Source organism: Dama dama, chromosome 12 (genome assembly GCF_033118175.1).
Source record: "Dama dama isolate Ldn47 chromosome 12, ASM3311817v1, whole genome shotgun sequence".
Classification (NCBI taxonomy): domain Eukaryota; kingdom Metazoa; phylum Chordata; class Mammalia; order Artiodactyla; family Cervidae; genus Dama; species Dama dama.
This window is the reverse complement of record NC_083692.1, coordinates 55,598,265-55,625,013: the sequence shown is the minus strand read 5'-3', so window position 1 is coordinate 55,625,013 and position 26,749 is coordinate 55,598,265. Positions and strand designations below refer to the sequence as shown.

Genomic DNA, 26,749 nt, shown 5'->3' with positions numbered 1-26,749 from the left:
TGCAGAGAGTTAGACATGACTTAGCAACTGAACAACAGCAATGCTTCCTACCTTGATGGGAATTCTGTTGTGTTTCTTAACGAAGATCAGATATAAAATACCCAAAGTGCTTGGCACATAACAGATATTCAACAAATAAAAGCACTTTTTATCTGGTAACAAAACACAAGGATTAAATCCCTATCAAGAGTCTAACTAGATCAGTTCAGTCGCTCAGTCATGTCTGACTCTTTGCAACCCCGTGGACTGCAGCATGCCAGGTTTCCCTGTCCATCACCAGCTCCTGGAGCTTACTCAAACTCATGTCCATTGAGTCAGTGATGCCATCCAATCATCTCATCCTGTCGTCCCTTTCTCCTCCTGCCATTAATCTTTCCCAGCATCAGGGTTTTTTCCAGTGATTCAGTTCTTCACATCAGGTGGCCAAAGTAGTGGAGCTTCAGCTTCAGCATCAGTCCTTCCAATGAATTTGGGACTTATTTCCTTTAGGATTGACTGGTTGGATCACCTTGCAGTCCAAGGGGCTCTTGAGTCTTCTCCAACACCAAAGTTCAAAAGCATCAATTCTTCAGCACTCAGCTTTCTTTATGGTCCAACTCTCACATCCATACATGACTACTGGAAAAACCATAGCTTTGACTAGACAGACCTTTGTCGGCAAAGTAACATCTCTGCTTTTTAAAATGCTATCTAGGTTAATCATTGCTTTTCTTCCAACAAGCGTCTTTTAATTTCATGGCTGCAGTCACCACTGGCAGTGATTTTGGAGCCCAAGAAAATAAAGTTGTCTAACTAGGTGATTGATAGAAATTTCTACCAGTGATTAACAATAACTTAACAATCATTTCTACCTTTCCTATTTAGAGTCAGATAATTCTAAAATTCTTACAAGATATTCTTTCCTGAGAAGAGATTTAAATAACATGAAATAGAAAAGAAATATCCTTCAAAACAAAGACCAGGGTTAACAATAGTCAATTACATCTGACCCTCAAGGCCACACTCTTCAGGAAGGCAACAAATTACAGTCCTGTTACCCTTCAGACATTTCTCCACACTACCCATAGATCTGAACCACTCTGAGACAATCAAGCAAGATACACTGCTAAGGTTTACTACACCGTGCTGGCTTTAAAAAAGGAGAGGAGCATATATTAGATGCCAGAATCATGACTAGTAAGAACCATGATGTGCTTCAGAAAGATAAAATCAGCAGAAGGTGGCAAAGACTGTTGTCAAACACCCGCAGTGCTTCAAATCTGCTGCTCGCTACAGGGCTGATGAGCCTAGGAGAAGAGGGGCTTTTCTGACAGCAGGGCGTTTCCCTCTCAAGTGAGACTAGATAAACAACATGGAAAACTCAGTGACTCTGCAGCCATGTAAGGAGATGATCTGTTCATTTTGTTACTGTCTGAAAAATGAATCTTATGGACTTAACTACAGTCTGGAATACAGTACCATGGTTTTCTACTGATTATATTTGGATTTTTTTTTTTTAGCTGAAATAAGACAGTGTATAATGATAATTACTGTTTATAAGATTTTAAAAGAATCAAGGAAATTTTGCCCAGTATGTTTTCCTAGAGCACATAAGTTATTTATAAGGTCTTTGCTTTTATAACAACAAAATGCCCTGCTTTTTGTTAAAGACATTTCTGAGGTCTATTATTTAAATACATTGTCTAGTAGGATATATCCAACTTACCTTCTCCTTAAAAAACAAAACAGTCTTCATTACCAAGAATACCACTTGTTGGAAATTGTTTCAGGAACAATGTAAGGACTACTATTAATGTTTTAAATATCCTTCATTAAATATTACTTACCTAAAATTGGGCATAATCTTCCAAACAACATAAAATAAGGACTCTGGGCTAAATGCAGTCTGGCTACCTTGCCATAAAGCACAGAGTGTCTTTCTAAATTCTTCCACCAAAGACCTAGAAGAGAGGAAGGGATGATGAGACCCCGCCGCATTTGCAAGAGGCTAGTGTTTTAGTACACAATGCCAAATTGTCTAAAATTCACAAATAAAATATGAAAACATAAAAAATTTGGTCTCTTCTGAACTAAATCTGACAGTTAAGTAACAGCATCTCAAAAACCCATACAAAAATCGGTAATTACTTGACAAAACTAGTTTTTTAACTGTATGGTGAACTCTTGAGTATGCCAAAGTACCATCATACTTGTAAGATAAAGCAATGGATAAGTCACAAACCAAAGTACTTACTGATGCATATTTTAAAGCATGTAAAACAAGTAACAGAATCCCTTGTCCACCTCCTGGCTCTTTCCTTCTTGCCCCTCACTAGGAGGACCTCTCAGACTTGTTCGGGACTGTCTGCTCATCTCTGCTGCAGAGAGGTAATGACTGCAGAGCTTCAAAATTCACCTCTGTACTGCTACTGCTAAGTCACTTCAGTCGTGTCTGACTCCGTGCGACCCCATCCCTGGGATTCTCCAGGCAAGAACACTCAAATCCAAATCTGAAACCCACATTTTTCTCATGACTGCTTTTATTCAGGTGTCTCCAGGTCCAGCAGGAATTTCCTCCTGGGCATCCTCTTGTCTCTTCCCACGCAGTGTGTCCTAAACCTGCTCCCTGCTCCTACGACCGCCTGGTCGCCACTCACTCCCCCCACAGGAATACAGCTTCCACTTTTTTCTTGGCATTTGAGTTCATGGAATAAAAAATTCTAGCGTGTCCAACTTCTGACAAATCCCCTTAAAGAGAAAGAGTGGTCCTTCTTCACTCCTCCTTTCTGCCTTCCGGCTAGAGTGAGGTTGAAACAGTGACTCCCCAGCAGCACTGTGGACGGCGTAGATGAGAGCCACAGGCAGGGATGGTGGACAGAACGTCAGGTGAGCCTGGTGATTGTACGAAACAAAGCTAGATGGATAACCTCCAACTTTTACATAAGAAAATAAACCAGGGATGCTTAAGTCATCATTAGTTTTGGTTTTCTATGCACAAAGGTAAACTTAAACACCTCCTCAACTGCAATGACTATATGTGTCAATACAGCTACCATCCTCATAGACACCGGAGAGATTCTCACCACCTTCTTTCTCAACCCCTGTTATCCAACAGGTTCCTGAGATAGAAATTATGTTTTTTACTTCCTAGTACCTCAATCCTCATCCTGTATTTGAGGAACTCCATCTTAAGAGTCTTGTGAGAGTCAAAGCCTGCCTCCCACTATGGAAGCTGAAAACGCTAAATACTTGCTCCTCAGCCCTTGCCCCACTCCCTCCTTGCAGCCAGGATTCAGGTACATGGCCTTGGTATGCCTATTTGAAGCAGGAATTAGAAACGAGGCTGTGACAGTGCCAAATCATTTCAGGTGGCAACGAGCATCTTCAGGAGTGTGGGGGGGCGGTGGGGTGGCAGATGGGAGGAGCAATAACAGCAGCTTCCCCCCAGCACCAACTCCAGCAGTGCTGGCAGTGGGAAAACTTAGGCGGGGCATGGACAGTGGTCCTAATAAGGACACCTTTATGGATGCCTGGACTCATTAACCTGATTTTCCACCCATCTGCTAATGGTAAGTTCACCAAAGACCTTCAATGAATTCCTTTTCTGCATAAGATGGCCAGAGGCAATTTCTGTAATTTGTAACTAAACCCTAAATCACACTAATGCATCAGGTACTACTAATTCTTCCCTTTTGTGCACATGTATTTTTTCCTCTTCATTTCACTGCTATTCCCTCTAACCAATTACTATGAAGTGTGAAGAAGCCTCCTTGAACACAGGCATGTTCTAGCTCATCCTGCACGCTGCTGCCAAAGCAGACTCTTACAACTCCACTCCTCCTGGTATCATGCCCTCCCTGCGCCAATGTCTGGCTACACTGCATATTCCACACTGCACACTATTCTAACACGGTCTATGCTATTCTCCCTCAGCCAGGCAAGAAGAACAGTGTCAGACTGTTAAGTATTAGATTATGTGTGGCTTTTCAGAATGTGTGGGGATGGGGCGTGTGAGAGCAGGGATGGGCAGACAGGGAAAACATTACATTGTTATAGCCTCATTTCAATAATGTTAAGATGCCTCTTACAAGCATGATAAGATGACACAACTTCTGAACCCCAATAGAACATGGTTTGAATTTGAATACATATTGTTTTGGTTCTCAAGAATCACTTGTCACTTCCTCCTCCCACATCAACTAATAATTGACTGTACTGCCCCATAATGAATTTGATAACTGCAAATTAATTATTCAAGACAGGTTTACCTAACCCGATCACACAAGTTAATTCACAAAGACTAATGACATTCATGCTGCTCTATACCTAGAACTGTGCTTCATTCATAGACGTCAATTTTAGAATGCCCCAATCCATAGACTCCACATGTAGAGTGCTGAATTTATCCTGTCTGCTAGGTAAATAGAGATAAAAGAATTCCGACAATTATTAAGATTGCCAGCTAAATACTGAAACACAACTGTCAAGAGTTTCTTTTTAAGTGCACGTGCCTATTTACCCACATAACACAATGGAAATCACCAGTAAGAGTCATTTGTTCTGTAGCTCAAAGCCAGAAAGGACATATTCTGAGACTCACACGTTGTTATCCCCCTGGCTCCTGGTGTGGTACGTTCGCCGTCCTGCTGTCTTCCCATTCCGTAATTCCACAGCAGGCAGCTCTTTGAAATAACAGCAAAACTGCTCAATGTTACTATTTTAAAAGGAAGGAAAGAAAATTATTTTTTAACTGTCCTAGGGCCTGTAAAGAAAGTATTATGAGACCCACATATGGATTTTGAAAATGTGATCTGTCAGTTTCTCATTAAAGTGGTATTCAATGCAATCTCTTACATCATGTTTCTTCATTAAGATTCCTCTTTTGTTCCCAGAAAACAATACAAGTAGATGACTTTGCAGAAATAAAGAAAGACCTTAAAGCAAGCTCTCTGTTCCCAAGATCCTCAATCCCCCTTCCCATTCAGAGATTGTCACCATTTCTTTCTTTTCAGGGTGTTTGTTTCCAGGTGTTCAATAATTTCCTCCAGCAGAAGCAAACTATGAGAACAACCATATTGTTTGAATACACTATACAAGTAACAAGGAGAATTCAGCAGCAACTAGAATTTCTTCTGCAAGCAAGAAAAGCTGAGAGCCAGCCCCTTTAAGGAGAGAGCACATGTGGCTTCTGGCCCTGGGAAAATAATTTATTCTGGTCTTTGACACCACATTAGAATCTGAAAGTACACAACTTTCTAAATAATCTCTTTTAGATAACTTAGGTCAGCCGTGTTGCCTGTTTTATTTTTCACTGCTCATCCTACACGTTGAGGATCCTGATCTAATGACCATACTTAAGACTCAACTAATGGCTGAACTGAGTTCTCTGAACAAGGTTCTTTACAGCCCAGGGGTCTGTGAACTATGGCCCACAGGGCAAATCTGGCCCTGGGCCAGTGAGCTTTTCCATTTTTAAAGTGAGTTTTGTATTTTTAAAGAGTTGTTTAAAAGGGAGGGAAGTATTGAAGGGAAGAGGAAAATATGTGAGAGGGCCTGGATGTGGCATGCAAAGATTAAAAATATTTATTTAATCTGGCCTTTTTCAGAAGTTTGTTGGCCCATGCTCAAGCCTATTTAAGAAGCGACAAGAACTAAATAATAACTGCTAACAGTTATTTACTGCCAGGCACTGCTCTAAGCACTTTATGTAAATTATACACTATCTTCCCAGCTACTCCATGAGGCAGACTATTATCCCCATTTCACTGATGAGAAAACTAAGGCACAGGGAACTGAGGTAACTTGCCCTGAGTTACCAGGCTACAGTCAGGGCCAGAGACAGAACCTGAACGTGCTCTTAATCATTCCACCAGAAACTAACATTAGATAGTTGAGGTCTGACTGTAACATTACCTGAGTGACTGAAGGATGGCGTTCATGAAACACGTATTCCCCAAATTCCGAAGGCCCGTGGCACAAATAGCAGTGGTGCTGCCCTATAAAACGGAACAAGAGGCGGCCTCAGTAACACCAAGAGAAGGCCAACTGCTTCAGACATCACAGGGCCAAGGCCTGTATTTGAAACTCTTAGCATCAAGCCAGGTTGGAATCAATCCTTTTCAGTCCAATGAATATTTCAAATTCTCTTTCTACTCTCTGTATAAGTGTCTGGATATTTTTAGAAGGCTGCTTCTGATCCTAGGACTGTTCTAAATGGAAACTTAATAGGAAATCAGCTTTAATAAGTACTATGGAGTACATGATGTAAAAACCAGGAAGGTCCTTAAATAAGTTTAAGACGTCATGCCTTTATTATTGTTGTTATTTAGTCACTAAGTCATGTCTGACTCTTGTGAACCCATGGACTGCAGCCTGCCAGGCTCTTCTATCCATGGGATTCTCCAGGCAAGAATATGGAGTGGGTTGCCATTTCCTTCTTCAGGGAATGTTCCTGACCCAGGAATCAAACCCAAATCTCCTGTATTAGCAGGTGGATTCTTTACCACTGAGCCACCTGGGAAGCCCTAACACCTTCATAAGACTACTAAAGCTACTACAAAGTGGAAAAAATATAACTAAGGAACAAAACGTACCATAACTTCAGACCCACAGAATCTGCAGTAGGGACCTTTAGCACAAGGAAGCAAGGATCTCTGGGACCCTATGCAAAAGGGTAACAAGGTACACGAGGAGGCCTTAAGAACAAATGCTCTGAGACAAGTGCTCTGGCCTGGTGCACTGGGAAGACCCAGAGGAATCGGGTGGAGAGGGAGGTGGGAGCGGGGATCGGGATGGGGAATACGTGTAAATCCATGGCTGATTCATATCAATGTATGACAAAACCCACTGAAATGTTGTGAAGTAATTAGCCTCCAACTAATAAAAAAAAAAAAGAACAAATGCTCGCTAAGGTACTGGAGCATGGTAGTAATCCTGACGGAAGGCAGGCACTGACAGACTCGCCAGGGTATTTAGTCACATCAAGAGTCGTGAGTACCAGTGGCAAACACTTTGTAAAATATTCCAAATACAAGACATACGTTTATAAAATTTCATAAGGAGGTAACATTAATGTTAGAGTTGTAATCAGTGACTAGACTTCAACCAATTCTTGTATTTGAATAAATTTTAATTACTTACATTTACTTTTAGTAACTTGCTGTTCAGTGATGAGTTTTCCAAAAGTTTTCTTTTCCTATGCCTGTCAGCTGTGAAAGATGAGCTATTAAAACACAAACAGACAGACAGTCAGAAAGACATGCCTACATACATACCACCCAGCAGGATAGAGAGCAAAGGTGCCGTGCTAAGCTTTGAGGGTACAGCCCTGGCTGACTGAGTAGCCAGGCCAGGGAGGGACCCAGGAGGCCGCTGTGGCCTACCAGTCCTTCTAGTACTGAGGAGTTCCACTTCCCCTGGAAATCCCCACTGCTCCTCCAGCAGGGTGGGACTAGAATCTGCCACCTCCGGGCACTTCCCAGAGAAGCTGGCCAGGTAGATGTGGTCTCTGAGACAGTCCCTCTCCTCTCCGACTCTGTCTACCAATGGTGAATCTCCAAACAAGAGAATATACACACTACATAAAAGAGGGAAACCCTGGTCTGACATGGTTATTCTGACATTTAACATCAACTCTCAAATATTCTATTTCTTTCTTAATTTTGGTAAAGGTATCCTCTTTTGTTTGTATGTTGTAACAGATGATCACATAATCTGAGTCTGTGGAATGAAAATACATTAGAGGCACACAGGCATACACCAACTCCTTTGATTCAGCTATGCTACAAAGCATGTTGTAAAACAGATCCTGAACAGCACATAAATTCTGAATCAAAATTATTTAAATTTTTCACAATGAAAGACAGATCTTGTTTGAAATTTATCAGAAAGTAATTCCTATCTTCAAAGGGTCACTTTAAAATGATGTATCAGGGAACTAATCCAAAGGAAGTAAAAGCTACTATTATTAAACAACACAGACTTTTAAGTCTACCAACCCTTTTCCATCTTCCAAAATTATCAGGCTAATCCAAAGAAAATATGTAATTATTTTTCTTTCCAGAATTTCCACATGAACTGCCTTGAGAGCAGTAGATCTAGTGACAGTCAGCTGCTTCAAATCTAAAAATATTCTTAGGAAAAATGTCTTCAGAACTGTATGTGCCTCTCATACACTGATGACAAGGTAAGAAGTGATCAACCCCGTATGTAGTATGAAAGAGAAAGTGCCTTGAAAGTGAAAGTAGCTCAGTCATGTCAGACTCTTTGCAACCCCATGGACTATACAGTCTGTGGAATTCTACAGGCCAAAATACTGGAGTGGGTAGCCTTTCCTTTCTCCAGGGGATCTTCCCAACCCAGAGATCAAACCCAGGTCTCCTGTGTTGCAGGCGGATTCTTCACCAGCTGAGCCATAAGGGAAGCCCACATATAGTATAATGTCAAGTTATTCCTTCATAAATTCTGTGAGGAAAGAAGCTGAGTCACAAGCACAGTGACAATGCCTAATAGCTAACTTTTATTCAACCTATACAAATAAAGCCTTTAGCTTTCTAAAATATGTTATTAAATTTTACCATTGGTGATTCTCAAAATGGCAGAACCCTTTAGATCCATGCTATTTAACAAGGTTCAGTTCAGTTCAGTCACTCATTTGTGTCCGACTCTTTGCAACCCCGTGAATCGCAGCACGCCAGGCCTCCCTGTCCATCACCAACTCCTGTAGCCGCTCACTACATGTGGCTAGTAAATTTAAATTAATTCAACTTAAATAAAACATAGAATCCAGTTCCTCGTCATGTTGGCTCATTTTCAAGTGCTCCACAGGCACACATGGCCAGTGGCTACACAGTGTGATTATACAAGGTTTCTGGTATACAGTGCTGCTCTAGAGATAGGCTGGACAGTTGGCAGTAAAAGTCAAATGCAGTCATGGATCTTCCATTGTAGCTTCCAGCACAGATTAAAGGCTGTGTTTGAGAACATCGAAATAAACTTAGATAATGTTTCTCAACAAAGAAGAAGGGTTGCAAGGTACGTTTTTCAGTGGAGACAAGGTAGTCTGTGACACCTTTTACCTAATGAAGTGGTCATTGGAAATAAAAGATTTGAAAGCTGCTTATATAAAAGCATGCAGGTTCTTGAAAGTCCTGTTCTCCCTCTGACTTAGTTCTGATGAATTTGTCATTGAGATGATAGTCTTTTCTTAAGAGAAAACTCTAGGTGACAGGGAGAAATAATTTGGTAGCTACCTCCTTCTGTAACAAAGAATCAGGTTACTAAGATCTTTACAATGATGTCATCACACCAGAGAGTGATGTTACAAAAACTACTGCAAGAATCTCCTACATAACAGTTAATTGTGACAATTTCAGACCAAACTCAATAGTCTAGATCTGTGTGTCTACAGCTGTCTCTAATCCTAGACAGGGCTCCTGCTGCTCTGTTCAAATTAAGAGAAGGGGGGAAGCACTTTGAAAAAGTGAGGTGCCCCAACAGGACAAGCCAAAACGTACTTAAATCCAAAGTGTTCTAATTAGTTTAGATTTTAAGGAAATCATTTCCTCCCTTTTCAGCTTACAATCCATATTTAGTCAGAAACATGCAGAGAGACTTTGGTTAACCAAAGCTAGACAGTGTTTAACTTAGAGAACTCAGGTCATTCTCTATCACCACACAAATTAAAAATACCCTGCTGGCTTTATGTGTAAGTTTGCTAAAGGACTTCCACTTCTGGCATGTTCTCACAATGCCATTTATACATCAACTGTCAAAATGAATTAGATGGCACCTGATGATCGGGAGATTTAAACGGATTTCACCTGAGTCAGCAATCATTCCAGGACCATGCTTCCATCCACTGCAGCACCAGACATTGCCACTGGGGCTTCTGTTTACTGCTTGAATTTTGGGTCCAGTGAATTGTATCTGACTAACCTATTTGGCTTCAGCAAAAAAAAAAAGAAAAAGAACTATTCACAGTAGTTTAATTTCTTTATGATGACAAAGCATTTCACAGCTTCCTATACTTTCAAGTGATAAATACTGGTCCTAACAAAAAAGAAAAAGAAGAAACTAGGATCTTCTGCTGTCATATAGATGCAAAGTAAACAATAATATGGTTAAACCTATTTTCCCTTAAAATTTATACATAAATTTCAGAGCTTCTAAGAAGACCTCATTAATACATTTGATAAGGGTTTTCTAATATTTCAGGTAACCCTATAATCATTTTGGATCATTTTCTGCCCTTCCCTTGCACTAGCAAAACTCCCCTTGCAAATAAACTGAGGAACTTATAGGATGGTGGGTAGTAACTAAAAAACAGGCTCTGGAGACCCTGGATACAGTTATGACAGATACTAAATGAAATAAATGCTGAGTTATGATCACTGACAATTTTCATATACCTAACTCCAAAGTTTATTTTGCTCACATTTCAATCACACTAAAAACATTGAGTGTGATCAAGTTATGGAACTCATCAACAAAAACCCCACTCAGAAATTCTGAAAGACCCCTCAACCCCATTCCATCCCTTCTTTCCCAAGGTCTGTTACTTACTTTTCCAAGTTCTGTAAGTGTTCTCTGACTTTCTGTACCAGTCCCAGCTTGGTGTCATTAACCACAAAATCATCACAGCGATAACTGCAAGGAAAATATTAATCAGTGTGTGTAAAGAGCTTGAGGAAACCACAGTAATGAAATCACTAAAACCATGCTGCCAAGATGGTCACGTGGCTCTGCAAGCAGTTACAGTCAGCGGTGAGTTCAAAGAGGACTTAGAATCCACACTGGAATGTTTTTAAAGAGCCCTTTTAAAAAGCCACGTAGGCAATGAACACTAGTTTCTTTTCACATTTTTATTCAAAAGCTCTTCAATTCCTCTTCGAAAATGAAATAGGCTGTGACATGTTATATTCCTTTTAGTGGTGCATAATACATGGAAAACGAAATACAAAGCACCAATTCTATTCATGTAGCATGAAGCCTAAAGCTTTAATGTGATCCCTCCCAACTCAAATTAACGGGGAAAAGAGATGTAAGAAAAAAGCAGGAAAAAGATAATTAACCGGTAGGGATATTTGAATAAAAAACTAAAAGCTATACATTTTACACGCCAGCCAAGCTCCTCTGTCCATGAAATTTTTCAGCCAAGAATACTGGAGTGGGTTGCCATTCCCTTCTCCAGGAGATCTTCCTGACCCAGGGATAGAACCTGGGTCTCCTACCCAGGCAATCTGCCTAAAGAACTGCAGGCAGATTCTTTACCGTTTGAGCCACCAGGAAAGCCCCTTTTACACATAATTTAATTTAAATAAACTAAACTGAGAAGAATGAATCTTTTCATTCTGCAATGTTAGAAAACAAAAGTATAAAACAGTGACTACGTCTTGCAGGAAACAAACGCTTTGAGGAAAGATGTTTAAGGTGTTCTTTAGAACTGATAGTTTGTGTGTGTGTGTGTGTGTGTGTGTGTGTGTGTGTGTGTGTGTGTGTGTGTGTGTGTGTGTGTGTGTGTGTGTGTGTTAGCAAGTCAATAAGCAAATAATATAAGGAATCAGACATAATAAACTCTAACTTGTACATTAGCATTCAATTTTTTTTCCTGGAATATGGCCAATTTTAACTGAAACAACTTATAGGCTAGTACCAAAATATTCTTTTGAACTGCAGCTTTGTACAAAACTACTTATTAAAACTACCAAAGAATAATGACAATAACAATGCCATTCTTCTGAGCAAAATTTTGAATGCCTAGCAATTAGTATGGAGAAGGCAATGGCAACCCACTCCAGTACTCTTGCCTAGAGAATCCCATGGACAGAGGAGCCTGGTGGGCTGCAGTCCATGCCGTCGCTAGGAGTCGGACACGACTGAGCGACTTCACTTTCCCTTTTCACTTTCATGCATTGGAGAAGGAAATGGCAACCCACTCCAGTGTTCTTGCCTGGAGAAACCCAGTGACAGCAAAGCCTGGTGGGCTGCCGTCTGTGGGGTCGCACAGAGTCGGACGCGACTGAAGCGACTTGGCAGCAATTAGTAATTATTAGGTCAAATCTAGCACAATCCAAAAACTATTTCTTACATACCTGAAACCAGGCTATTCAAAAATTGTAAAGAGGATGGGGGAAAGTAATTTGTTTAAAAAAAGATCACACACACACACACACACAAAAAAAGATCACACACAAAAACATGGCTTGTGTCTCTTAGCCACAATTTACACATGTAATATTTAACAAGTCCCTCCCCCAAAATCTGACTATCTAATACTGTCAATCAAGAGTCTCTAATATTCTCCAAGCTCCCATGGTTAATCCTTAACATTTCTACTAATAGCAAAAGCTACCATTCACATCCCAGACTGTTTCTCTATGATCAAAACCATCAGCAATGGGAGGAAAATAATTCTTTATTGGTTTTATAACAAATACATAAAGCAATTAAATTCGTGGAAAGTTTCAGTTCCTTGCTTCTTCTCAGCATAAATGTTAAGAGGGTAAGGTCTACTCTATAAATCTGGGATTAGGGCACTTCGTTCCTCTGTGAATCCCAGGCATGCACTAGAGCATGAAATTGTATTGTTACCCTAATTCCTGCTTACATTTTCATTTTAGATTGGCATAAACATATACATGCACTTTGACTAAAAGAATGATCCAGTGTTCGAAACAAAAACAACTCCAAACGCTACTGTTCATCTGGGGAATGAGTCTAAGAGCAAATTTAGATGGCCTTTCACATATTTCCATGCTGCTAGTCTACCTAATTGAAAAGTGAACCCCTTAACTTTCACACTCACAGGAAAAAAATGGCTGCTTTGTTTAAAGAAACAAATTGCTTTAAATTATATGAAGTAACTGATTTTTTTCATATTAAAGTAATTCTTTTTGGTGTGACATGAATTCAGCCTTTAGCATTTGTTAAAGGAACATTTTCATACATTGAAATACAGTTTATTTATGACCTTGATCCATTCTGAACTAATCTGCCTTAACTGGGTCTATTTACTTCATCTCTTTGAGTGTTCATCATTAAAGTGAGTAAGTTGCTCTAGGCTCTAGAGCTGTTCTAACGTGGCACAGCTATTTTTCTGTTACTTTTCTATGCACTAATGAAGCACTGTAAAGTACTTATTTCAATATTTTATGCAGAAAGCAGCAGTTACAGTGATACCTACATAAATAAATACCTACATACATAATTGGTAGTTAAATTGAAATATTTATTTTAATTATAATACAATCAAATTACTTTTCTGGCTCAAAAACTAAGAATGAAAAAAATTTTTTAACTTCCAAATTAAGGCGCGCTAATGAGGTAGAATCGAGTGTAATTTTACTAAGAATGGCAATTATGATTTAACACAGCAGAGCCAAATTAATAAGCTGCATATAAAAAAAGTTTTAAGATAATAGACAATGTTGAGTCATCTTCAGCAAATGCATAGTGATTTAACAAGAAGCTGCCTCTCTACAGTCAAAATATAATCAATGAACTCTGTCACAATGAAATCAGAATGAAATGTGTAACAAAATGATTTCTCACTGACTTTAGGGATTTGAGCTTATAATTCTGGCAAGCTACAAAACAGCCTGAATTCTTGCTCAAGAAAGAAAACCATTTTTAGATGGAGAGATGAAACATTAATTTATTATTTCAGTTAAGGGAATTATGTTTTAAAATTTGAGAGAAAGATCACAAAGGATATTTTACAAAAAGTGAAAGATCTTCAGTTGATTCACCAAGAACTGATTCAACATTTGAAAACTATAAATACTTTTATTTTTAGCTTTAGATAAGCTTTACAAGAGACAGTGGCCAATGAATACTTAGGGTATGTTTTGTCTCAAATGACTTCCAAATTGAAATGTCCTTGTCTACTTGCAACCTTAAAAGCAATCAAACTCATGCTGCAAATATTTTTTAATCTTTTACATTTGTCACTTTCAGCTAGATAGGAAAAAGCTACTTTCTATCAACACAAACAAGAACCAGTTATGTGGGATCAAAACCCCAGATTTACTGTAATTAATTCCCTTATTTGATCCACTTCACATTAACATACTGAAAATATTTGTGCTCTGAAGTGGACTGTATCATGGGTGCAGTTATTAAAATGATGCAGTTACTAAAATTGTTCAGTATACATGTACAAATGCTCTGACTCATCACCAGTGGAACTGTTATAAGAGACAGAAGATAATTTAATGACTACATATTCTTTGCCAACTTTCACTGCTTGAGTCATGGCAGATTTTACAAAGGTTTACTGTTAACTCTAATTCAAGATTTTCTTGAATCAAAAGGACACCTGCCAATATTCAACATAACAGAAAACATCACCCCACGACTTACATTTTACCTATAGCACAGTGCACATGAAGGAGCTAAATGTAAAGATCCAAGGAGAGAGAAAAAGCTTGTTTGTGACATAGCTGGACAGGTATGAGAATTTATGTTAAAACTTAAACTATTCATACTATAAATTAATAATGGTTTTACATGTTTCAATATGAACAAATATGCAAGAGATTTTAAATGCAACAGCACTATGTAAGTTGGCTCTAATAGCTACAAGAAAAATTGAAGAATGCTTTGTTGACATGAATAAATTTAGAGCTGATTTTCAGTCTATGTAATGGCCCTTTGAATTTGATATTGATAATACTGAGTTGTTACAAGAGTGAGTGGATTTACCTAACTTAGATACAGTTTTGAAACTGATATGCTTTTGCTTCAGAGTCAATTATTCTAAAAAAAAGATGTCAGTCCTGTCAATACACATGTCAAGTATTAAAGAAAATGGGGGGGGGGGGATTGGGGGTACTTTATTGGAAAAAATTTTAATAGTGTTTGGAATCTACATTTTCAAAGCAACTCTTATGACTAAATACAGATCAAGCATTTCTGATGAAAAGTTAGCATCTGAATGGAAATGCACTGTATGTGTAAAATATCACACTGGATTCTGAAGGTTTCATATTTCAAAAAAAGACACAAACTATCTCTAATAATTCTACATGGATTACCATGTTGACATGGTAATACTGGTTTGGCCAAAAATTTCATTCAGGTTTTTCTGTAAGATCTTAGAAGGTCAATATATGCAAGACCTTATGACAAAACCGGGACAAACTTTCTGGCCACCCAATATTTTGGATAACCAAGTTAAATAAAATATACAATTTAAATGAATTAACCTGTTTGTCTTTGCTTTTTTCTACCAAAAAATTTTGTATTACATACGTGATGAATTATTTCTCTTGGACAGGACTGCTGGCCTATAAAGTATCTAAGATACTGGCTGCTCTACTATTCTATGATACTACCATTGTCATAAAGAGGTAAGAAGTATAACTTCAATGGACTAGAAGAAATCAATCTGATTTTGGCTGAATTTGGTCTCATTGTCTTAAAAAACTTTAGGTTTTCACAATTGTCCTTATTTCCAAGAGTAGATTTTAGAAATTCTTACAGTCACTAAGAAGGACATTTATTTCTAGGCTTCTAACTTTCGTCCTGTCTGAATTCATCACACTATATAAGCATTATCTGATGACGATGATGAAAGGAAAGCACCTGCTTCCACAGGTCGAAACTTCCAGGGGCGCCTGGCATGTGGTACAGGGTCAGTAGATGCTGGCTTCCTTCCATTGTGTAACCAGGACTGCCTTGTAACACACCCTTCTCTAGCTGCCCCCATCCCCTCTGTTTTGATTTCTTCTTCCTCCCTGGCCCAGAGGTCAAAAGAAAATAAGTAACAAAAGTAGGAAATAAATAAAAATTTAAATGCTGTCTGGTGCCTTAGCCTTGAGATGAGACACTGCTTTCCAACTGGAAACTCTCTCATTAATACTGGTATTAAAAAGTCCCAAGACAAACAGAAGAATTTAAAGTAAACAAGTTCTAAGAATCTCTTCCTGGTCTGCAATTATGTTGAAGATATTAGGTCAGAATTATGCTTGCCTCTAACACCTAAAAAAAATGAGCCACCATTCTTGGTTTTCCCTCCAAGGAGATTACACCAGAATAAGAAGTACAAAGGAGTACATAACTTGTAGGCTGTGTTCCAGAGCTTCCAGACTGGGCATCAGAAACTTGAAGGCATGTCCCATTTTGAATAAATATTGTTATAAAATACAGCTAAATGATAAAAATAAATGGGAAAAAAATACGGCTAAATGTCTTAAGGTAAAAATACACCTGGGTCCCAGAATGTAACTGAAATAATATAAAAAGTTGTTCTCTTTTTCTTCTTTCTACTGAGAAACTGGAGCTGAGGTGCAGGTTTTGGCTTCTCTTCATTCATATAAATAGGACTTTATGTGTCTAACAAACAACAGTCAGGAACTATCTATATTACACAGCCAACTTTTAGGGTATTGAATCAATACTGAAGCAAGTTTAAATTTCGTGATTTTAGGCGATTCTTCAAGTAAAGATGGGCTACACCTCTACTAGACTATTTGTCTGATACAGAGAACATTTACTTCTATATTTACTGAAAAGAAAGAAATGCTTAAGAAAATTGAAGTAAACTGGACACTAAAGACAAAAGATAATACTTAAGAAATCATATTAGACAACATGTTAGAGATGTTAGATAAAAAAATGAGATATAAAAAGGCAAGGAAGGAGGATTCTTATCTTTCTCTACTTCTAACACCTTGAGACAAAGTATACTATCATCTCAGCTATGTAAAAATTAGTCTCAACCCAAATTCCTTGAACCAAACATGATACTAGTTTTAAAGTATTTTAAACCAATAGTTAATAAACTGATTAAATGTAGAGTAGGGTATTATATACATACTGTTGTTCAAAGCAGAAGATATACAAATAATTTTACTATCTTGCACCAGGTAACAGGTAAATTTTCATAGAAAGTACCAATTATTTACACTATTAAATAATTTGGTTAAAAAAATGGATAATAGCATAACTAATTTCAAATTCTGCTACTCTAATAGCAAAAAAAAAAAAAAAATCACTTAATGGCAAATAGATGGGAAAGCAATGGAAATAGTGATAGACTATTTTTGGGGGCTCCAAAATCACTGCAGATGGTGATTGCAGCCATGAAATTAAAAGACGCTTGCTCCTTGGAAGAAAAGTTATGACCAACCTAAACAGCATATTAAAAAGCAGAGACATTACTTTGCCAACAAAGGTCTGTCTAGTCAAAGCCATGATTTTTCCAGTAGCCAAGTATGGATGTGAGAGCTGGACTATAAAGAAAGCTGAGCACTGAAGAATTGATGCTTTTGAACTGTGGTGTTGGAGAAGATTCTTGAGAGTCCCTTGGATTGCAAAGAGATCCAACCAGTCCATCCTAAAGGAAATCAGTCCTAAACATTCACTGGAAGGACTGATGCTAAAGCTTAAACTCCAATAATTTGGCCACCTGATGTGAAGAACTGACTCACTGGAAAAGACCCTGATGCTGGGAAAGATTGAAGGTAGGAGGAGAAGGGGACGACAGAGGATAAGATGGTTGGATGGCATCACCAACTCAATGGACGTGAGTTTGAGTAAACTCCGGGAGTTGGTGATGGACAGGGAGGCCTGGCGTGCTGCAGTCCATGGGGTCGCAAAGAGTTGGACACGACTGAATAACAAAATTGTCCAATTTCTTCATTACACTGATTTCTTATGCATACATTTTCAGATTTTTATTTTTTTCTAATTTCTAGCATTTAATCATGCCTAATTCTTGTCTATTTTTATTTCTATAACGTCTCCCAAACCCACCTTTTTCCTCCTCCATCTCAACTAATAGTTTATCCTATACTTTGGCTATATATATATATATATATCCTTTCATATAATATTTGTCCCTGTCCTATCTAAGTACAATTACAGTCAAATCCATAAATAGCTGTAGCTGAATTAAGCTGCAGTATTTGATGGTCCTGCAATGTCGACCTCACCTAAATTTTCTTCTCTCTCAAGTTTCCCTCTCAATCTTCCCTTTCACTTCAGTGTTACCTTCTTTACGCTTAGATTTCAGCTTTCATTCCACACATCATCAACCCCCTTATCCTCCCTCATTTCCATGTAGCACACCATGCACTGTTTAATGGCAAAAAGTATTCCTTACTTGGTCATCCCCATCTGTACTTTATTTCCCCAATCTCCAAAAACTAAAACATGCAGCATGGCTCAATCATTTTCTCATCCTAAAATTTAATACAGGTTTACCTCCTTTTAAAAATTCTAATTTTAGAAACACTTGTTTCCTTCCTATTTTCACCCTGCACCTCATGCACCCTCTAATTATAAAGGCAAAACACAGGTCCATTAAGGCAAAATCTTCCAAATTATTTTCAATGACTTCTAATGATATTTAAAAATGAGCCACAAAACTGGGCATCTACCACACACAACACACTTATACATGGCTGTCCTAATTAGAAATGTAAGGAAATCTAAATTAATATATGCATAGTATACAAAAATTTTAGAAGAATGAGCTAGAGATGAAAGAAACTTTTAAGATGTCTTGCTATTCATATCTTTAATACTTTTGTTAAACCAGTATCTCAAAGTACAATATATACATAGGATGTATATATACATACAATATATATGCATGTATGTATATATACCTACATGTATATATATTGTATATATTGCATATATTGTATATATAGTATATATATTGTGTATATATTATATATATATTGTATGTATATATACATAGGATGAGGTTTGACATTAATGATAATGGATATAAATTCGTATCTCACAGAGTCTCGTAAACTTTTTGCCCGATTTATCAGATCTGATTGAAAGTGAAGGGGAAAAGTGTTAACTCTCTCAGCTGTGTCCGACTCTTTGTGACTTCATGGACAGTAGCCTGAAAGGCTCTTCTGTCCATGGAATTCTCCAGGCAAGAATATTGGAGTGGGTTGCCATTTCCTTCTCCAGGAGATCTTCCCAACCCAGGGATCAACCCGAGTCTCCTGCATTGCAGGCAGATTCTTAACCACTGAGCCACAGGGGAAGTCCTAATCAAATCTGATTAGTCTGTGTTTTTATTTTAGGTAGCCAACATTTTTATTTTGTAATGTGTTTGATGAGATCAAAGTAGGAGTATAGTATGGCAGCTTGCCTTTTCCTTTTTCACCAGTATTTGTGTTATTATCATTACTGTTTTCATCTTGAAGGATTTTTCCTCATAAAAATCTTTTGAAATGTTTATCCACTTGATGAGGGTTGATTTTTGGTAAAATAAAGTAAATCCATGTAACTGGGCAGACAAAAAACACAGCAGCATACTACAAAAGGCTAATACAAGTGAACAAGGGTGAGGCCACCACCTGATTCAGGACACTCTGTGTGTAGTTCATGACAGAACCATCTAGTCCACAGACCTCTGGCAGTAGGTATATTAAAATATTTGCCAAAGATTTTTTCAGAAGTTCTGACATTTTCTTCCCATATGTTTCAGTACATTGTTTTAGAGACCACTGCACTAAAAACTAGACTCCTAACATAGAGCTGGTTAGTTCTCAATGAATAATTACTTATTGAATAAAAGCAACATGTCTGCTATTCTGATTTTTCGGGATATTGTTCACATTATGTTCGAAGATCATCATGTTCATCAGTTCCTGTGCCCAGGGAAAATTTTTGAAGGCAAAAACTTAAGGGGGAAAGGAACTACTTGTAATGACAAATCTTCAAAAAGGATCTATAGCTTTGCTTTGGTATCTTTCTTTAATACACTTATTCCTAGATTTAGTTTGTAATTTTTGTCCTATGCTGAATGTTTTTTTGTTTGGTCATTTCCATTTTTAACTAATGAAGAGAAACCTGTTAGTTTTTGTATATTTATCATGTATCACAAAGGAGATTAGTCCTGGGTGTTCACTGGAAGGCCTGATGTTGAAGCTGAAACTCCAATACTTTGGCCCCCTGATGCAAAGAGCTGACTCATTTGAAAAGACCCTGATGCTGGGAAGATTGAGGGCAGGAGGAGAAGGGGATGACAGAGGATGAGATGGTTGGATGGCATCACCAACTCAATGGACATGGATGTGGGTGGACTCCGGAAATTGCTGATGGACAGGGAGGCCTGGCGTGCTGCGGTTCATGGGTTCACAAAGGGTCGGACATGACTGAGTGACTGAACTGAACTGAACTGACCATTTCAAAATTAATTATTAATTCCACTTGTTTTCTACTAAAGTCTCCCTGAGTTCTCTGGGCATTAAACAATTTGAAAGCAGGAATAATCTGTTCTTCTTTTCCAAATTTATACCAATTATTTACTTATTCTGTCTTATTTCAATGACTAGAACTGCAAAAGCAATGTTTAATAACAGTGGTGACGATGTAAGTGATGACTGGAAGTATTTGTCTTGTTTCTGATGTTAATGGAAACAGCTTTAGTATTTCAACAATTTGCATTTGATGCTTGCTTTCTTTTGGGGGGACCACCCTATTTTAATAGTTTCCTTTTATTTCAATGTTATTAGTTTTTAAGAATCAGAAATTGTTTATTTATAAATGTACTTTTGCTTCTAATGGTACAATAATCTGGGATTTCCTTTAAAAATGAATGTGTTGGCAGACTTGTGAAATTGACTCAGTAATTACATGTTTTTCTTTTTGACACATCTTCCTGGGTTAGACTGGCTTCAAGTTATACTTATTTACAACTGACATTTTCTTTTTGGATCTTCTATCAGATTTCTGTCTTACGGTTTTAAAAGTTTCATGATATTAGTAAACTCAATGTTAAATTTTAATAGTTTTAGGCTGCACTATCTGATACAGTAGCTACCAGATACATGTTGCAATTAAAACATCATTAAAATAAAACAGAACATCCAACTCAGTCCCACCAGCCACTTTTAATTGTTCAACTGCTACCATATAATACGATAAAGATGTCACACCCAAAACAAAGAAAAATCTCTTTCTCAGCTTTAAAATTTTACAGCTTTTTCCATTCCTGTTGTTAGTGCTATTGAAGCTACCCAAGTCACAAGGCTCCACAGCATATTCTTTTATTTTTTTTTCTTTTCCACAGCATATTCTTGAAATACTAACAAACTTCCCAGACCAAACCAATCTTCACTCTCGTGAAACAAGAGGCAGTCATCATAGAAATGAACCTGATTTTTTTTTTAAAGCAACAGTAAAGAAACAAGTCCTTTAATCTAGTGGCTATACAGCAATCTTTATATAGTAAATTGTATATAATACTAATACAAAGAAAATAAAAAACTTTTATGTAAAAAGTACCCCTCAAGAAAGAGCAATGACAAATCGATCATTAAGTTTTAAATTATTTTTCATCCCTGGTGTAACAGATACCATAATGTGATGTCTAGAGCAAACTTTGACCTCCAGCTTTATTAAAAATGACAGATATAGTTACAGAGAGCAAACCACAAAACAAGCAAAGCTGATATTTCAATGACTTCATGTATTTCAAACCAAGAAAAGTTAAATCCAAAGAACTCTTTTAGAAAACAAGCTTATTTTTAAATTCTCTTTTAATTCGATTTTAATGTACTGCCATCAACTAAACCAATTTTGGAAAACTAGAATACCTGCAGGGAAAACCCATTTCCTTTGTTAAAAGCAGACAAGCACTTGCTTATTAAGAGCCTTTTGTTTTCAGACCGTGTGTTAAAGTTTCTTTTTAATAAAACTTCGAAATACTGTTTTTAAATAAACAAAATTCTTCCTGTTCTCTAATCTTTACAACACTGAAAACCTGTGTCCAAAAAGTTTATAAGGATAGTCAACAAAAGATCTTTTTAATCACAACTGCCTTTGAAAAATGATTCAGCATCCACTTAAGCCCATAAATAAAAGCTTTACTTTTATAAGTTTTCATTAAACCTGCTATTTGTTATGGTTGTTTAAAATCTAAAATACAAGTCTTTTTTCTAGATAAGTGAATCGACTCACATTTCATAATATTTCTTTGTTTGAAAGAGTGCTTTAAAACATTAATTACTTTGCCAGGAAGGAAAAATTCCAGTAATTTAGTTTTACTATTCCGTTTATACTTCTGAATCCTCAGAAATTCAGTTTTGTTGATAAGTTGACAAGACTAAGTCAGATATCAACAATGACTTGTTCAATATTTTAAATCTATTAACTGTAGCTGGTTATGAGTGATGTTGAGCATCTTTTCATGTGTTTGTTGGCTATCTGTATGTCTTCTTTGGAGAGGTGTCTGTTTGGGTCTTCTGTCCATTTTTTGATTGGGTTGTTTTTCTGATATTGAGCTACACGAGCTGCTTGTATATTTTGGAGATTTCACAAGATTTCTTAATGAATTCTATCTAAAATACAAGGGGAAAAAAAGTCAAATAGAAGTTCCTAAATTTAACTTCCGTTTCTTTTTGAAACAATAATATGTACCACATACAGTTCCATTTGTAGTGACTAGGGGAGAGAATTTGGAGTGACAGGAGAGGAAATATAACACACAATAATCTGAACACCTGCCCTTGTGTGAAAATCTTGAGATTTTCATTTTTATCAAAATCTTCATGTGTCTCCTAAAAGAATGGGTTTGTGTCAAACCAAAATGACTCCTTCTGGCATTGGTTTCCCTCTTTTGAAATCATGACCCACTTTATGTTGTTCTGCTTGCTTGATGTGTGCGTCTTCTTGATGTGCTGTTTACATAGGAAGTGAAGGGACCTGCTCTCCAAGACCGTCCCTCTTGGGAAGTCAGTGGAATAGTTCACGTATACTGTGATTTGGCTCTTTTTCAGGAAAAATGTTCTGCAGCTCCTCAGTCCTCCAAGAGGATCGAGAGGGTACAGCAGTATAGTTTTGATATAACCTTCACCACTTTTGGAAAATAGTTAACAAAATTCAAATCTTTCAAACATCTACTGCCTACTCAGCACCAGACACTGAGTACTGTGGACGATACAAAGATCTGACATATGGTTCCTGAAGTCCCCAAGGACATTTACAAATAACTAACATGCAGCAGGAAATTACAAGTATCCCAGGGACTGTGAGCTTAGGAGAGATTATATCCAGCTACAATTGGAGCCTGGGAGTGGGGGAGGGGCATGCAGCCAGTTCAGTGATAAGTTCATAAAGGATATGCAAAAACAGGACAGGGCAGGGACTCATGGAAAGGGGGGAAAAAACGAGAGAAGAACTGCAGACCTCAGAGCAGGTTTCAACTTCTTCAGAGGACAGAGCACATGGAGAAGGGGCCTTAACATTAGCTACACTCTACAGCTATTTTGACTATAATAACTAATAATCAAATAGGTTAAATCTAATACACCAATATTTTATTTCTGAAGCAAACCAATCGGTCTAACCACAAGAAACGTATATACAAGGAAAATCTACAAACTGAAGCAAAATTACTAAGGTACACTGGAAAATACACACACGTACACACACACACCCCCATACCGGAAAAGAAATCCTTTTTTGTTTCTTAATCATTGAGAGGTGTGGGAGAAATGTTGAACTACAGCTCCGCCAGCTTACCACTATCATAGATTCCTTTTAGGCTGTCAGTATAAAACCGCAGGATGATCCCCTAGCATTTTGTTCTAAACCCAAAAACGAGACGGTTATGTGACCAGCTGCAGCTCCCTTCCTGCATTTCAGAAGCTCTGGGTGTCCACACACTTGCGGCTCTGTATTACCTCACACAAAAGACTGGCAGTTGGCCAAGAAGCCCCTGCCATGGTGTATATTCCCCAAGGTTCAAGATCTACCACTTAATTCCAATTCAGCCATGAAATGACTTGTACTTTAGTACCCTATACCAAATGAAAGCAAATTAAATTCCAGTCGAAGTTATAAAGGTATTCCTCCAAAATGCAATATGCAAAGATGTTAAAGTACACAGTCTATTATTTTTAAAGAGACCTACAAATATAATTCTACTCCATTAAGAAAATTCTTAGGTAATTCTTTAAATTTCTTCAAGAGTTACTATTCCTTCATAATCTTACCAACAGCAACAAAACCCACTGCACACAGAGATCCAATTGTATTTCCAAACTTCCCCATTAAGCATCTCATGCACATTGCTAACTAAATATCAAGAAGAATGAATGTTCTCAACATCTGGTGCATACAGACTGACACAACCTACAACGATGACTATGAGACAGATACCTCAAGAATGATCTTAATTCCTGCTGTTGAAACAGAAATACTTATAACTTTATAGAAACACACAGTTCTGTCAGTTAGATAGCTGTGTCATTCTAGTACATAAGTGTCCTGAGGGAAAGGAGGGAAATCTAATGAAAATACTTTAACACCTTATCTAATGCTTAATTTTTGTAGGAAGGAGTGTTTCATGAGATTATAGAACAATAAACTGAGCACTAGGTTCAGAAAATCTTCAGAAGATTTTCACTTTTACTGATGTCTTCGCCTGCCTCTAGCTTGTCTCTCAGGTCTGGACATCATCCACACAAAGGATCACTCAACAGCAGTGATCTGGAGGACTAAATCTTACCACGGTTTATTCAGTAGCAACAGCATTGTAACTGTAAACTTGTAAAAATGTAAACTTGGGAAGCCATTGACCTTTTCCCCTGCCTTTTGGTGGACACCTGTCTATAATACAATAGTCAACCAATGATACAGAAAGCACACAACTTCAGTAGAAAGTGTGAATCAAAAGCAGTATTTGGACCTTAAATCCCCATTCCTGCCCAGTATTGCCTTCATGTATTGTTTTTGCCACACAGCAGTCAACGGCTGTATGGCAAAAACAAAAACCAAAGGGCCCCTTTCAATGTCAAAAACCTTTCAAATTCAGTAAAATTATTAAAAACAATAAAGATTTATTCACAACTTACTAGTCAAGGAAAGAGATTTGCTTCACACCAAAGTAAAACTGTAAAATACACTGACTCTCTGAGCATACCAAATGGATGTGGATTGTTAAAATATCACTTGTAACCTAAATAACCTGTTCTAAGTAGTCAGAAAAATTCTCAATTTCTTGTCTTTTATATGAAACAGACATGTATAGTGTATCACAAAGAGAGAATAAGGCCTCCAATATCCTTTTATAGGATGTGATACTTAAAAAAAACAAAAACTTAGCCTGAAGGACTTCCCTGGTGGTCCAGGGGTTAAGAATCTGCCTACCTATGCTGGGACTTGGGTTCGATCCCTGGTTGGAGAACCAAGATTCCACATGCTGCAGGGCAACTATGCAGCCAAATACATAAAAAGAAAAAATAATTTTAAAAGGAATTAGCCTGAAAGACCACATGCAAAATTCTTAACATTTACCTACAGAGAAGAGGAGGAGAGTGGAACTGTGTATGAACAGGAGAGACCGTCAAAATAATTTTTTAAACAAAGAAGTGAAAATTTTAAGATTATGTAACAAGATGTAAACTGAAACAGTAGGAACATGGATTTCTATCATGTTATTCTTTAATTAAAAACAAAACAAGAAAAAGAAAAGAAATCATAATGAACAACAACAGTTACCTTTCATTTCCCTAAAGCTTAGTGGGATGGGAAGAAGAGGCAGCCAAGAAGTGGAAAGGGCCATGCAAGCTTACATCTGAATGATTAAGGACAGGCACTCCTGACAGCCTCAGTCCTCTGTGCATGCCCACAGGTCTAGAGAGCAGTGACGGCAGCCCCCCACTGGCTTAGAGACTAGAGGAGGGCAGAGAGCCAGGAAGACAAGCAAACACTTGTACACGCATAGTAAAGGAATATCATTTTCAGAAAATGTTAATACTTACCAGTATGTACTGTAGCTACTGCAATCCATACACACCGTGTGCTGTGCTTTTTCTGGCTTTTCTGATTTCTTATGGTTGGTTAAGGGTATTTGTGCATCTTCATAATGTTTTTTTGCATGGCCATTCACATACCTTCCAAAAGTCAAATGAAAATATATTTTAATCTAAATACTGCTTTGGGGGTTAAAGTAGCAGGAGATGATAATAAAATTAGATGGTAATCAAATAAGAATGAGAAAGAATTCCTCCTAATAAAGTGCATTCAGTCCTATAAGAGCATTCATCACTTGGTGATTTATTAATCTGAGTTCTTAAAACATACTCCTTTTTTGAAAACATACAACCAACTTTTAATTATACACAAGACTACGGCCAGGAAAGGAAAGGCGCTATTTAAATCAGTTTTAATACCTTATCAACTCCTTTGCTGATTCTTTTGCTAGCCTGTTCCTTTTTTAAGCTTTTCTCAGGCTGCCAGCCCCCAACTCAGGCTATTATCAAAGACAAGCTTTGTAAACTGAATTACTCAATCACAGCCCACAGGGCCACAGGCTCTGCTTGGGTTTCTGCTTAATATAAAACATGAGAGTGAGACATGGAAACAGGATAATCTCCCATCTCTTTCTCATCAATATGGCTTCAGATCTTTTATTTGAATGCCTGAATAATCATTCCACTAACATGGAAATAGGGCTTGTTTAAAAGAAATCCTAACAAAACACAAATCATCTTAAGCTTATATAAACTGTTATTTCTTACTACATGGACAAAGATAATCAAAGGTTGACTATACTCATAAAAATTTTCTAACACTTTCCAACTCAGATTTAATAAATCATTTTATCACAAAAAGCAAAATGAAATTTAAATAAAGTTTCATCTATACCTTCACCTAAACACTGTACAATATAATGCCATAACTGCTACTACTTAAAGACCTTCATAAAGCAAAAACTTTCCAGTTCCTAGCAAACAACCAGTTTATAGAAGGTAAGGCCTAACTGTAAACTAAGAAGAGTCAAAACAAA

At 37.5% G+C, this 26,749-nt stretch overlaps 1 protein-coding gene across 2 annotated transcripts in view; it reads right to left on the bottom strand.

The window, feature by feature from the left end:
* The window catches only part of USP3 (ubiquitin specific peptidase 3), a 99,517-nt gene that overhangs the window by 43,053 nt on the left and 29,715 nt on the right, over positions 1-26,749 (bottom strand). For both annotated transcript variants that reach the window (XM_061157324.1, XM_061157325.1), the window contains exons 3-8: positions 25,722-25,853; positions 10,543-10,626; positions 7,120-7,201; positions 5,893-5,975; positions 4,580-4,693; positions 1,827-1,940 (exon numbers count right to left, since the gene is read on the bottom strand). In XM_061157324.1, the coding sequence (XP_061013307.1) occupies positions 1,827-1,940; positions 4,580-4,693; positions 5,893-5,975; positions 7,120-7,201; positions 10,543-10,626; positions 25,722-25,853 (609 nt within the window). The remainder of the gene's footprint in view (positions 1-1,826; positions 1,941-4,579; positions 4,694-5,892; positions 5,976-7,119; positions 7,202-10,542; positions 10,627-25,721; positions 25,854-26,749) is intronic.